We start from the raw sequence: 14,906 nt of genomic DNA on the forward strand, positions 1-14,906 counted from the left end.
GCGCAATGTCCGCAGTGCGACTGCGCCAAGTAAATTTGCTATGCAGTTAGGTAATTTACTCACGGCATTACAAGGTTTTTTCTTCGTTCTGATGATCGTAATGTGATTGACAGGAAGTGGGTGTTTCTGGGCGGAAACTGGACGTTTTATGGGTGTGTGTGTGTGTGAAAAAACGCTACCGTTTCTGGGAAAAACGCGTGAGTGGCCGGAGAAACGGAGGAGTGTCTGGGCGAACGCTGGGTGTGTTTGTGACGTCAAACCAGGAACGACAAGCACTGAACTGATCGCAGATGCCGAGTAAGTGTGGAGCTACTCAGAAACTGCTAAGAAGTGTCTATTCGCAATTTTGCTAATCTTTCGTTCGCAACTTTGATAAGCTAAGATTCACTCCCAGTAGGCGGCGGCTTAGCGTGTGCAAAGCTGCTAAAAGCAGCTTGCGAGCGAACAACTCGGAATGAAAGCCATTGCCGGAGAATCTGCACCTGCCGTGGTACATCTGGTGGATGCATCTAAAGAATCACTTAGTGCCAGTATTACAGCGCTGACAGTGGAAGTGTCAGTCCTAGCAATAGCATATAGTTGCAGATGCGACTACAGCAAAGGACGCTAAAGCGGTCATAGCAGAGTGTGACTCAGAATCAGCCCCACTGTGTACTACGCTGAAGATACAAGTAAAGAAACAGAGCAATAATATAACATAAGCATTTTAAAGCTGCCATAGTACACCCAGCTACAGGGACCTCTGTCACTTCTGTAGAGAGGGAGGTCTGTGAGTGCCCAGGCTCCTTCCTGCACCTGTATACCCCTATGATTGCAGCATTCCCAGCTGGATGTATGAGAAAAAGGCACCACCTTCTGTTTTACAGTGTGTGCCCTGTAATTACCAAACACAATTAATAGCAAGAAAACAGCAATAACATAAATGCAATACACTAAAGATACCGTAAACAATGCATCTTGTTTAAACATACCTATCTTGTTTCTCTTTTGTTTTTCTCTTGCTTTCTTCAAATTGCTCCATGATGTCTTTGGCTTTTGATGATCCAAATGACTGAAATGTGCCCCTTTCTTTGCAGTCAATATTGTACAGGGGAGGTTTCGCCTGGTATTTCTGGTATATGCTAGGATTACTCTGATGCACAAACATAAGGTTATTAAATGAATAAATGTATTGAGATGTAATAGAACATTAAGTAATTGCTTATATTTCGTTTTTAAGATGGTTAGTTTTGCAGTTGGTGTATATGCATCACAAAAAATCTTTATTTCTGGTTGTATAAAGCCAATGACCTGATTGTTCTACATACTGTATGTTAAATTATTTTCTCTGAAAGCTCTGCGAGACACTGAACCCTTGGGGTATTGGGGTATAATGGTTCAGCCAGGCATTTTAAATCTCACTTTAGATTTCGATGCAAATGATGTAACTCCTCCCCTATTTACATTCTCACCTGTGAGGGAGCAATTTATTTTTTCTAAAACAAAAATTCACCACAAGACAAAACAGAGTGAAAGATAAAACAGCGTTGGAATATAAATGGAATATTAAAGTATAAAAGTGGTGGGTGCCCAGCACCCCCAAAGGACTAAGGGGGGGTATTTATGAAAGCATTGGGGGTAATTCCAAGTTGATCGCAGCAGGATTTTTGTTAGCAGTTGGGCAAAACCATGTGCACTGCAGGGGAGGCAGATATAACATGTGCAGAGAGAGTTAGATTTGGGTGTGGCGCGTTCAATCTGAAATCTAAATTGCAGTGTAAAAATAAAGCAGCCAGTATTTACCCTGCACAGAAACAAAATAACCCACCCAAATCTAACTCTCCCTGCACATGTTACATCTGCCTCCCCTGCAGTGCACATGGTTTTGCCCAACTGCTGAAAATATTCCTGCTGCGATCAACTTGGAATTACCCCCTATTGAGCGAGAAATTGTGAAATACAAAGTACCAACCAATCAGTTCCTGTTGTTTTTCAGACTAAAGGGGGGTACAAACTGAGAGATCCGTGATTAAAGTCTAAGCAATCTGACTAGATTGCTTAGATTTTAAGCAGGGATCTGCCGTGTGTATGCCCCCCAGTGATAGCGATGCGCGGCCCCGCGCATCGCTATCGCCGATGCTAGATTGAGCCTGCATGCAGGCTCAATCTAGCGGGTCGCTCATTTCACCGTTGTGTGAAGTGAGCGCCCCCCCCCCCCTCGCTCAGCACATCGCGCTGTGCTGAGCGGTGGGAGAGATGTGTGCTGAGCGGTCTGTGCTAGATTGCTCAGCACACATCTCTAGGTGTGTACCCCCCTTTACGGTCATTTTTCAAACCCAGCCTTTGACATGGTATTTAGGAGCTGATTGGCTGGTACTTTTTCTTCGTCCACTTTATCTCCATCCAAGGCTTAGTAAATAGACCCCTCAGGTGTGTATTTACTAAGCCTTGGAGAGAAATAAAGTGGACGGAGATAAAGCACCAGTCAGTCAGGTCCTAACTGTCATGTTGCAGGCTGTGTTTGAAATGATAACAGATGGTTGGTTGGTGCTTTATCTCTGTCCACCTTATCTATCTCCAAGGCTTAGTACATAGACCACCTTAGTGGACATGTACTAAGCAGTGATAAAAGTGGAGAAGTGAGCCAGTGGAGAAGTTGCCCATGGCAACCAATCAGCATTGATGTAACATTTATAATTTGCATAGCATAAAAGTATACAGAACGGCTGATTGGTTGCCATGGGTAGCTTCTCCACTGGCTCACGTCTCCACTTTTATCACTGCTTAGTACATGTCCTCCAAGTCTGTACATTGTAAGGCAGAAGCTAATGGGCTGGTACATTATCTCACACAACGTTATCTCTCTCCGAGCTTTGATAAATACTACCCTAAGAGAGAAAGACTTACTGTAATTATAAAAATACCATTATATTTTTTAGCCACTAGGGGACACTGAAACACTGAAACCTTGGACTGCTCCAGAGCTGATCTATTGCTGGGTATACTCAAAACCTTTTGACCAAAACTATATTCTTTTGACACAAACATACTGAATCTGTAAAACGTTGTAAACATATGGACAGAGGACCACATTGCTGCCTGATACAGCTGTTCAGCCAAAGCACTGTGCTGCACTGGCCAGGAAGCGGTCACCTACAGTATCTGGTAGAATGTCAGCCAGGAAGCGGTCACCTACAGTATCTGGTACAATGTCAGCCAGGAAGCGGTCACCTACAGCATCTGGTACAATGTCAGCCAGGAAGCGGTCACCTACAGCATCTGGTAGAATGTCAGCCAGGAAGCAGTCACCTACAGCATCTGGTAGAATGTCAGCCAGGAAGCGGTCACCTACAGTATCTGGTACAATGTCAGCCAGGAAGCGGTCACCTACAGTATCTTGTAGAATGGCAGCCAGGAAGCGGTCACCTACAGTATCTGGTAGAATGTCAGCCAGGAAGCGGTCACCTACAGTATCTGGTAGAATGTCAGCCAGGAAGCGATCACCTACAGTATCTGGTAGAATGTCAGCCTGGAAGCGGTCACCTACAGTATCTGGTAGAATGTCAGCCAGGAAGCGGTCACCTACAGTATCTGGTAGAATGTCAGCCAGGAAGCGATCACCTACAGTATCTGGTAGAATGTCAGCCAGGAAGCGGTCACCTACAGTATCTGGTACAATGTCAGCCAGGAAGCGGTCACCTACAGCATCTGGTAGAATGTCAGCCAGGAAGCAGTCACCTACAGCATCTGGTAGAATGTCAGCCAGGAAGCGGTCACCTACAGTATCTGGTACAATGTCAGCCAGGAAGCGGTCACCTACAGTATCTTGTAGAATGGCAGCCAGGAAGCGGTCACCTACAGTATCTGGTAGAATGTCAGCCAGGAAGCGGTCACCTACAGTATCTGGTAGAATGTCAGCCAGGAAGCGATCACCTACAGTATCTGGTAGAATGTCAGCCTGGAAGCGGTCACCTACAGTATCTGGTAGAATGTCAGCCAGGAAGCGGTCACCTACAGTATCTGGTAGAATGTCAGCCTGGAAGCGATCACCTACAGTATCTGGTAGAATGTCAGCCAGGAAGCGGTCACCTACAGTATCTGGTACAATGTCAGCCAGGAAGCGGTCACCTACAGTATCTCGTAGAATGTCAGCCAGGAAGCGGTCACCTACAGTATCTGGTAGAATGTCAGCCAGGAAGCGTCACCTACAGTATCTGGTAGAATGTCAGCCAGGAAGCGGTCACCTACAGTATCTGGTACAATGTCAGCCAGGAAGCAGTCACCTACAGTATCTGGTAGAATGTCAGCCAGGAAGCGGTCACCTACAGTATCAGGTAGAATGTCAGCCAGGAAGCGGTCACCTACAGTATCAGGTAGAATGTCAGCCAGGAAGCGGTCACCTACAGTATCAGGTAGAATGTAGGCCAGGAAGCGGTCACCTACAGTATCTGGTGGTTTCTGGTAGAATGTCAGCCAGGAAGCGGTCACCTACAGTATCAGGTAGAATGTCAGCCAGGAAGCGGTCACCTACAGTATCTGGTGGTTTCTGGTAGAATGTCAGCCAGGAAGCGGTCACCTACAGTATCTGGTAGAATGTCAGCCAGGAAGCGGTCACCTACAGTATCTGGTAGAATGTCAGCCAGGAAGCGGTCACCTACAGTATCTGGTAGAATGTCAGCCAGGAAGCGGTCACCTACAGTATCTGGTAGAATTTCAGCCAGGAAGCGTCACCTACAGTATCTGGTAGAATGTCAGCCAGGAAGCGGTCACCTACAGTATCTGGTAGAATTTCAGCCAGGAAGCGTCACCTACAGTATCTGGTAGAATGTCAGCCAGGAAGCGGTCACCTACAGTATCTGGTAGAATGTCAGCCAGGAAGCGGTCACCTACAGCATCTGGTAAAATGTCAGCCAGGAAGCGGTCACCTACAGTATCTGGTAGAATGTCAGCCAGGAAGCGGTCACCTACAGTATCTGGTAGAATGTCAGCCAGGAAGCGGTCACCTACAGTATCTGGTAAAATGTCAGCCAGGAAGCGGTCACCTACAGCATCTGGTAAAATGTCAGCCAGGAAGCGGTCACCTACAGTATCTGGTAGAATGTCAGCCAGGAAGCGGTCACCTACAGCATCTGGTAAAATGTCAGCCAGGAAGCGGTCACCTACAGTATCTGGTAGAATGTCAACCTATCAAATTACTGAAATCTATCCAACAATAGTTGCTTAGACACAGGTAACCCTTTTTATGGGCATTCAAAATCACCAAAAGATCATGGGCCTGATTCAGAAGCGGCCGACATTGGATGCAAGTGACCAATGTTTTCAGTCTGCGCAGGAGTCCAAGTTGCGCCGACCATGCGTACCAATGGTTACAACACAAAGACGCAGATCAGAATTGTATCCAAATACATGCAAGGTAGTTGGGCGTTTCCGGGTAGTAACTGGGGGAGTTGGCTAGCCAGACGTGGGCATATGGTGGTCTGCGACTGCGTTTAGAGAAGCAGTTGCACTGACACCGGCAGCCATGATCAAATGGAGATTCTACACCTCCATAGGGCTGGTGCAATCTCCAATAGTGCAAGAGATAGTGCATCTTAATGGGAAGAGCAGCGTATTAGCGCTGCAGCCAGTGGGTGTGGTAGTAGTAAGCCTATCGGCTGCGGCGTTAGCATAAAGACACAGTAGCAGCTGCTGCAAAGGGCAGTTTCAGCTGCAAATGCACCTATATATATAATATGAGGTCCCTAGAGCCCTGACAACATTGAAAGACTGGGGGGAGCATTCGTACCCTCCAAAGACTTTTGAGCTTCCTAGTTCTAGCTGGAGCAATGGACTCTAGAATCCTCTCTGAAGAAGAGGAAATAATTATGAGCCCCATGCACTGACATCACTAGCTGGTTCATCACATGGAGCCAATACAAAGATGGCCCATGGCCTGGTGCTCAGATAAACAGGATTATTCCTTAAGGATTTTGCAGAGGAAGCAGAAGACTTCTAAACTTTGTCACCTCTTTGGAACATGCAGCTAGCTATGAGAAATTGGAATGAGGCTGGGATCAAAGATTTAGACCAGGAAGGTTCTGCCAGGAATTGTGGCTCTACCCGTGGCAGTTGGCCTTCAGACTGCAAACTGGGCATAAGATGCCCACGCTTCAATAAGTGAAGAACTTTACTACTGATGTTAAGATGGAGTGAACACTTCACTTTGGCTTCCAAACAGACGAGAGAGCAGAGGGGAAGAGTTACAGAATCTGCATAGTGCCTGAATGCCTGGCTGAACCGCCATACTGCAAGTCTCCAGTGCCACCGCAAGACCTACCAAGAGGCCAGGAAATCTCCATCCTCTGACGGAGATCCTGGCCTCGTCCCTCTCCCGTAACGGCGGCGACACACCTCCATTAAGAGAAACTGAGGATGTCACTGCCCACTCTCCATCCCTTAACAGCATCAGACTGTCAATCAAAGACAGTCTGATGCCGTCGTGCGACTGACATCACAGACCCGTACACGGTGCTTGCGCAAAGTAACGAACAACGGCCGCATTAACAACCGGACCTGAATCCCATCGTGAGAACTGGGATCTGCTGCACATGAAATATGTGTCAGAATGCAGTAGCTTATATCCACGCGCTAGTCAGATATTTATTATACAGTATAAAAGCTACATTGTTATTTGTTTCTTCAAAGAAAATTTTTTCCTACTAAGTAAAGGTGGGTACACACTGATAGATATATCTGCCGATCAACTGATCTGCAGATAAATCTATGGACGGATCGGGCAGTGTGCTGTGCATACACACTGGCCGATCCGTCGGGGACTGACGTCATGAACTGGGCGGGCGTGTACACACGCCCGCCTAGTTCAGCTGTCAATCACCGCCGGAGCATGTGTACGGGTGGCCGGCTGGTCGCCAGTACACACACAGCGATGCGCCAATATATATCGGTAGATATATTGGCCGTCGGCAGGGCTGCGGGGCTGACGCGATATGTCTGTGAACGACGGAGTTCACAGACATATCGCCTGTGCACACTGGCCGACGGAACGGCCGATATATCGGCCAGTGTGTACCCACCTTTAGTTTCATTTAGTTTTATTCTGCTGTATTACATTTGTCATTTGCACTGGAAACTCCAGGTGGCGCTATGTGCCTGTTTTTGGTGGACACGTATTCTTTTATCATATTAAATTGGGATCTGCAATGTCTGTAGTGAAGGGATAAACATGGTGAGATTATGATCTCCACTAATATTTTATGAACAGGCACAAAAATATTGCTTTTATTTATAATGGGTGTTACAGTAACATCATTATTTATATAATAATAATAATAATAATAATAATAATAATTGTCTTATTATTAATAAATATATGCACAGATCAGAATACTTATTACTACGCTCAGAGTTATCATATAATTTATTAGATTAGGTCGCATTTGTTCCCAGTCCATTATAAGTAATAAACAGTAACATCAGTATCAGCCATTTGTAAACATTTAGGAGAATCGGTCATTGTCTCTGACACATGATATCACACTGGTGAGGGATTGCAGGATTAGCAGAAATAATGTGACACAGGTTGCTGCCTGAGAGCTGAGAGTCCAGCGCTATATAAGCCTGCTCAAGCCTACACTGTACACTGCTGCCTAATAACACGTATTGCATGTACATATATAAACAATGTCACTTACATCCTGCGAGGACAGCTTTGCAGTTTTTTGATATTTCCCCTGTGTGCTATAATCCAAGGACCCAGACTGAGAACTCTCTGGGCAAAACTGTGAACCGAACAGGAACTGTGAGTCTGTCAGGCTTCCATGATCATTCACGCCGGCATTCTGGGTTGGCTTGTTTGTCCTATAATGATTAATATTGGTAAATATGAGTAGTACATATAAAGTTGAAAAAAATAAGAATTTACTCACCGGTAATTCTATTTCTCGTAGTCCGTAGTGGATACTGGGAATTCAGTAAGGACCATGGGGAATAGACGGGCTCCGCAGGAGACTGGGCACTCTAAAAGAAAGATTAGGTACTATCTGGTGTGCACTGGCTCCTCCCTCTATGCCCCTCCTCCAGACCTCAGTTAGGGAAACTGTGCCCGGAAGAGCTGACACAACAAGGAAAGGATTTAGAATCCAGGGTAAGACTCATACCAGCCACACCAATCACACTGTACAACTTGTGATAACCATACCCAGTTAACAGTATGAACAATAACTGAGCCTCCGTTTACGGATGGCTCATAACAATAACCCTTTAGTGAAGCAATAACTATATACATGTATTGCAGAGAGTCCGCACTTGGGACGGGCGCCCAGCATCCACTACGGACTACGAGAAATAGAATTACCGGTGAGTAAATTCTTATTTTCTCTGACGTCCTAGTGGATGCTGGGAACTCCGTAAGGACCATGGGGATTATACCAAAGCTCCCAAACGGGCGGGAGAGTGCGGATGACTCTGCAGCACCGAATGGGCAAACTCAAGGTCCTCCTCAGCCAGGGTATCAAACTTGTAGAATTTTGCAAATGTGTTTGAACCCGACCAAGTAGCAGCTCGGCAAAGCTGTAAAGCCGAGACCTCTCGGGCAGCCGCCCAAGAAGATCCCACCTTCCTTGTGGAATGGGCCTTCACCGATTTTGGATGCGGCAATCCAGCCGCAGAATGAGCCTGCTGAATCGTGCTACAGATCCAGCGAGCAATAGTTTGCTTTGAAGCAGGAGCACCCAGCTTGTTGGGTGCATGCAGGATAAACAGCGAGTCAGTTTTTCTGACTCCAGCCGTCCTGGAAACATAAATTTTCAAAGCCCGGAATACGTCCAGCAACTTGGAATCCTCCAAGTCCCGAGTAGCCGCAGGCACCACAATAGGTTGGTTCAAATGAAACGCTGATACCACCTTTGGGAGAAATTGGGGACGAGTCCTCAATTCTGCCCTGTCCATATGGAAGATCAGATATGGGCTTTTACAAGACAAAGCCGCCAATTCTGACACACGCCTAGCCGAAGCTAAGGCCAATAGCATGACCACCTTCCACGTGAGATACTTTAGCTCCACGGTCTTAAGTGGCTCAAACCAGTGTGATTTCAGGAAATCCAACACAACGTTAAGATCCCAAGGTGCCACTGGAGGCACAAAAGGGGGCTGAATATGCAGCACTCCCTTAACAAACGTCTGAACTTCAGGCAGTGAAGCCAGTTCTTTTTGAAAGAAAATAGATAGGGACGAAATCTGGACCTTTATGGATCCTAATTTTAGGCCCATAGACACTCCTGACTGTAGGAAGTGCAGGAATCGACCCAGCTGGAATTCCTCTGCAGGGGCATTCCTGGCCTCACACCAAGCAACATATTTTCGCCATATTCGGTGATAATGTTTTGCTGTCACGTCTTTCCTAGCCTTTATCAGCTTAGGAATAACTTCATCCGGAATGCCCTTTTCCGCTAGGATCCGGCGTTCAACCGCCACGCCGTCAAACGCAGCCGTGGTAAGTCTTGGAACAGACAGGGCCCCTGTTGTAACAGGTCCTGTCTGAGAGGCAGAGGCCATGGGTCCTCTGAGATCATTTCTTGTAGTTCTGGGTACCAAGTTCTTCTTGGCCAATCCGGAACGATGAGTATAGTTCTTACTCCTCTCTTTCTTACTATCCTCAGTACCTTGGGTATGAGAGGAAGAGGAGGGAACACATAAACCAGCTGGTACACCCACGGTGTCACTAGTGCGTCCACAGCTATCGCCTGAGGGTCCCTTGACCTGGCGCAATATATTTTTAGCTTTTTGTTGAGACGGGACGCCATCATGTCCACCTGTGGCAGTTCCCAGCGATTTACAATCTGTGTGAAGACTTCTTGATGAAGTCCCCACTCTCCCGGCTGGAGGTCGTGCCTGCTGAGGAAGTCTGCTTCCCAGTTGTCCACTCCCGGAATGAACACTGCTGACAGTGCTAGCACGTGATTCTCCGCCCATCGAAGAATCCTTGTGGCTTCTGCCATTGCCATCCTGCTTCTCGTGCCGCCCTGGCGGTTTACATGGGCGACCGCCGTGATGTTGTCTGACTGAATCAGCACTGGTTGGTTTTGAAGCAGGGGCTCTGCTTGACTCAGGGCGTTGTAAATGGCCCTTAGTTCCAGTATATTTATGTGTAGTGAAGTCTCCAGACTTGACCACTGTACTTGGAAGTTTCTTCCCTGAGTGACTGCCCCCCATCCTCGGAGGCTTGCATCCGTGGTCACCAGGACCCAGTCCTGTATGCCGAACCTGCGGCCCTCGAGAAGATGAGCACTCTGCAGCCACCACAGCAGAGACACCCTGGCCCTTGGGGACAGGGTGATCAACCGATGCATCTGAAGATGCGATCCGGACCATTTGTCTAACAGATCCCACTGAAAGATCCTTGCATGGAACCTGCCGAAGGGAATTGCTTCGTAAGCAGCCACCATCTTTCCCAGGACTCGCGTGCAGTGATGCACCTGTACCTGTTTTGGTTTCAGGAGGTCCCTGACCAGAGATGACAATTCCTGGGCCTTCTCCACCGGGAGAAACACCTTCTTCTGTTCTGTGTCCAGAATCATGCCCAGGAAAAGCAGACGCGTCGCAGGAATCAGCTGCGACTTTGGGATATTCAGAATCCAGCCGTGCTGTTGCAACACTTCCTGAGAGAGTGCTACGCTGACCAACAACTGCTCTCTGGACCTCGCCTTTATGAGGAGATCGTCCAAGTACGGGATAATTATAACTCCCTTCTTCCGAAGGAGTATCATCATTTCGGCCATTACCTTGGTAAATATTCTCGGTGCCGTGGAGAGACCAAACGGCAACGTCTGGAATTGGTAATGACAGTCTTGTACCACAAACCTGAGGTATTCCTGGTGAGGTGGGTAAATGGGGACATGCAAGTAAGCATCCTTGATGTCCAGCGACACCATAAAATCCCCCTCTTCCAGGCTTGCAATAACCGCCCTGAGCGATTCCATTTTGAACTTGAACTTCTTTATATAAGTGTTCAAGGATTTTAAATTCAGGATGGGTCTCACCGAACCGTCCGGTTTCGGTACCACAAACATTATGGAATAGTAACCCCTGCCCTGTTGAAGGAGGGGGACCTTGATTATCACCTGCTGGAGGTACAGCTTGTGAATTGCCGCCAGTACTACCTCCCTTTCCCTGGGAGCAGCTGACAAGGCTGATTTGAGGTAACGGCGAGGGGGAGTCGCCTCGAACTCCAGCTTGTATCCCTGAGATACAATTTGTACAGCCCAGAGATCCACTTGTGAGCGAACCCACTGGTTGCTGAAGTTTCGGAGACGCGCCCCCACCGCACCTGGCTCCGCCTGTGGAGCCCCAACGTCATGCGGTGGACTTAGTGGAAGCAGGGGAGGATTTTTGTTCCTGGGAACTGGCTGCCTGGTGCAGTTTCTTTCCTCTACCCTTGCCTCTGGCCAGAAAGGATGCTCCTCTGACCCGCTTGCCTTTCTGAGGCCGAAAGGACTGCATTTGATAATACGGTGCTTTCTTAGGCTGTGAGGGAACCTGAGGTAAAAAAGTCGACTTCCCAGCAGTTGCTGTGGATACGAGGTCCGAGAGACCGTCCCCAAACAATTCCTCACCCTTATAAGGCAAAACCTCCATGTGTTTTTTAGAATCAGCATCACCTGTCCACTGCCGAGTCCATAATACTCTCCTGGCAGAAATGGACATTGCATTAATTCTAGATGCCAGCAGGCAAATGTCCCTCTGTGCATCCCGCATATATAAGACGACGTCTTTTATATGTTCTATGGTTAGCAAAATAGTATCCCTGTCGAGGGAATCAATGTTGCCTGACAGGATATCAGTCCATGCTGCTGCAGCACTACACATCCAGGCTGAAGCAATAGCAGGTCTCAGTAGAGTACCAGAGTGTGTATACACAGACTTCAGGATAGCTTCCTGCTTTCTATCCGCAGGATCCTTTAGGGCGGCCGTATCCTGAGACGGCAGTGCCACCCTTTTAGATAAGCGTGTTAGCGCCTTGTCCACCCTAGGGGATGTTTCCCAACGTAACCTATCCGCTGGCGGGAAAGGGTACGCCATCAGTAACCTCTTAGAAATTACTAGTTTCTTATCAGGGGAACTCCACGCTTCTTCACACAAATCATTTAATTCATCAGATGGGGGAAAAGTCACTGGCTGCTTTTTCTCCCCAAACATAATACCCCTCTTGGTGGTAACCGGGTTAATATCAGAAATGTGCAATACATCTTTCATTGCAGTAATCATGCATCGGATGGCTTTTGTAGACTGTACATTTGTCTCATCCTCATCTACACTGGAGTCAGACTCCGTGTCGACATCTGTGTCTACCATCAGAGCTAGCGGGCGTTTATGAGCCCCTGACGGCTTCTGAGTCGCCTGGGCTGGCGCGGGCTGAGACCCCGGCTGTCCCAAGGCTGCTGCGTTATTGAACCTTTTATGTAAGGAGTTGACACTGTCGGTTAAGACCTTCCACATATCCATCCAATCAGGTGTCGGCCCCGTCGGGGGCGACACCACACTTATCTGCCTCTGCTCCGCCTCCACGTAACCCTCCTCATCAAACATGTCGACACAGCCGTACCGACACACCGCACACACACAGAGAATGCTCAGACTGAGGACAGGACCCCACAAAGTTCTTTGGGGAGACAGAGAGTATGCCAGCACACACCACAGCGCTATATAACACAGGGATTTACACTGCTAATAAGTGATTTTCCCAATAGCTGCTTGTCTGTATCGATTTGCGCCTAAATTTATGTGCCCCCCCTCTCTTTTTAACCCGTCTTGTACCTGGATACTGCAGGGGAGAGCCTGGGGAGCGTGCTTCCAGCGGAGCTGTGAAGGGAAAATGGCGCTGGTGTGCTGAGGAAGAAGGCCCCGCCCCCTCAGCGGCGGGCTTCTGTCCCGCGTTTTCTGTAAAGTAATGGCGGGGGTTTTTACACATATACAGTTAACTGACTGTATTATGTGTATTCTTTTGCCAAAAGGTATTGAAATTGCTGCCCAGGACGCCCCCCCCCCCCCCCCAGCGCCCTGCACCCTACAGTGACTGGAGTGTGTGGTGTGCTGTGGGAGCAATGGCGCACAGCTGCAGTGCTGTGCGCTACCTTAATGAAGACAGGAGTCTTCTGCCGCCGGTTTCATCGCTTCTTCTGTCTTCTGGCTCTGCAAGGGGGACGGCGGCGCGGCTCCGGGAACGGACGATCGAGGTCAGGCCCTGTGTTCGAACCCTCTGGAGCTAATGGTGTCCAGTAGCCTTAGAAGAACAAGCTAGCTGCACGCAGGTAGGTTTGCTTCTCTCCCCTCAGTCCCACGTAGCAGTGAGTCTGTTGCCAGCAGATCTCACTGAAAATAAAAAACCTAACAAATACTTTCTTTCTAGCAAGCTCAGGAGAGCCCACTAGGAGCACCCAGCTCTGGCCGGGCACAGATTCTAACTGAGGTCTGGAGGAGGGGCATAGAGGGAGGAGCCAGTGCACACCAGATAGTACCTAATCTTTCTTTTAGAGTGCCCAGTCTCCTGCGGAGCCTGTCTATTCCCCATGGTCCTTACGGAGTTCCCAGCATCCACTAGGACGTCAGAGAAATAGGAATTTAATACCTACCAGTAATTCCTTTTCTCGTAGTCCGTAGTGGATACTGGGGAATAGTAGATTACCATGGGGTATAGATCTGGTCCACTGGAGCCTGGAACTTTAAGAAACTTATAGTGTGTGCTGGCTCCTCCCCTCTATGTCCCTCCTAGCAGACTCTAGGAAACTGTGCCCGAGGAGACGGACCTACTTTGAGAGAAGGATATAACATAAAGCGGTGAGGTAACGAACCAACACACAACAATATGACAGCAGTGCTAACCAGAACAGAGGAAAGCAACGCTAACTATAGAAGGATAGCAACGCTAATCAAACATGGAACAGGGAAAGCAACAGCAAACCCTACCATAACACAAAAAATCAGGTAAGCAGGAAAACGAAGCACTGAGGCAGGCACCCAGTATCCACTACGGACTACGAGAAATGGAATTACCGGTAGGTATTAAATTCCTATTTTCTCTTACGTCCTAGTGGATACTGGAGAATTCTAGATTACCATGGGGACATCCCAAAGCTCCCAGTACGGGTGGGAGAGTGCTGGGACCCCTGCAAAACCGCCTGACCAAACTGAAGGTCATCCTTGGCCAAGGTGTCAAACCTATAGAACTTAACAAAGGTATTCACACCAGACCAAGTTGCTGCACGGCACAACTGTAAGGCCGAGACACCCCGGGCAGCCGTCCAGGAAGAACCCACGGATCTCGTGGAGAAGGCCTGAACAGAACTCGTCAGCAGCAGAGCCGCCGATGTATAGACTTGTTGGATAGTCAATTTGAGCCAACGAGCAATGGACTGCTTGGAGGCAGGACGACCAATTTTCTGAGCATCATAAAGGACGAAAAGCGAGTCAGAATTCCTGTGACGAGCCATCCTTTTGGTGTAAATCCTCAAAGCCAGTACAACATCCAGGGACTTTGGAGCAACTGAAATGTCGGATAAGACTAGAACCACAATAGGTTAATTCATATGAAAGGCCGATACCATTTTCAGCAAAAGCTGTGGGCGAGTTCTAAGCTCCGCCCTATCCTTGTGAAACACCAAGTAAGGGCACTTACAGGACAGGGCCCTCAATTCCGACACACGCCTAGCCGAAGCCAAGACCAGTAACATAACAGTCTTCCACATCAGGTATTTTAAGTCAACTCTATGCAAGGGTTCAAACCAATCCGACTGGAGAAAGGTTAAAACCACATTTAGGTCCCACGGAGCCGTGGGAGGAACAAAGGGTGGATGAATGTGCAACACCCCCTTAAGAAAGGTCTGTACTTCAGGAAGTACTGCAAATTGTTTCTGGAAGAAGATGGAGAGAGACGA

General features: G+C 48.0%; 1 protein-coding gene across 4 annotated transcripts in view; it reads right to left on the reverse strand.

Annotated features, from left to right (window-relative positions):
* IHO1 (interactor of HORMAD1 1) overlaps nt 1-14,906 on the reverse strand; it is a 154,210-nt gene that overhangs the window by 39,135 nt on the left and 100,169 nt on the right. For all 4 annotated transcript variants that reach the window (XM_063941079.1, XM_063941077.1, XM_063941078.1 and 1 more), the window contains exons 3-4: nt 7,671-7,836; nt 972-1,132 (exon numbers count right to left, since the gene is read on the reverse strand). In XM_063941079.1, coding sequence (XP_063797149.1) covers nt 972-1,132; nt 7,671-7,836 — 327 coding nt within the window. The remainder of the gene's footprint in view (nt 1-971; nt 1,133-7,670; nt 7,837-14,906) is intronic.

The sequence above is a fragment of the Pseudophryne corroboree genome, chromosome 9 (genome assembly GCF_028390025.1).
Source record: "Pseudophryne corroboree isolate aPseCor3 chromosome 9, aPseCor3.hap2, whole genome shotgun sequence".
NCBI classification, from domain to species: domain Eukaryota; kingdom Metazoa; phylum Chordata; class Amphibia; order Anura; family Myobatrachidae; genus Pseudophryne; species Pseudophryne corroboree.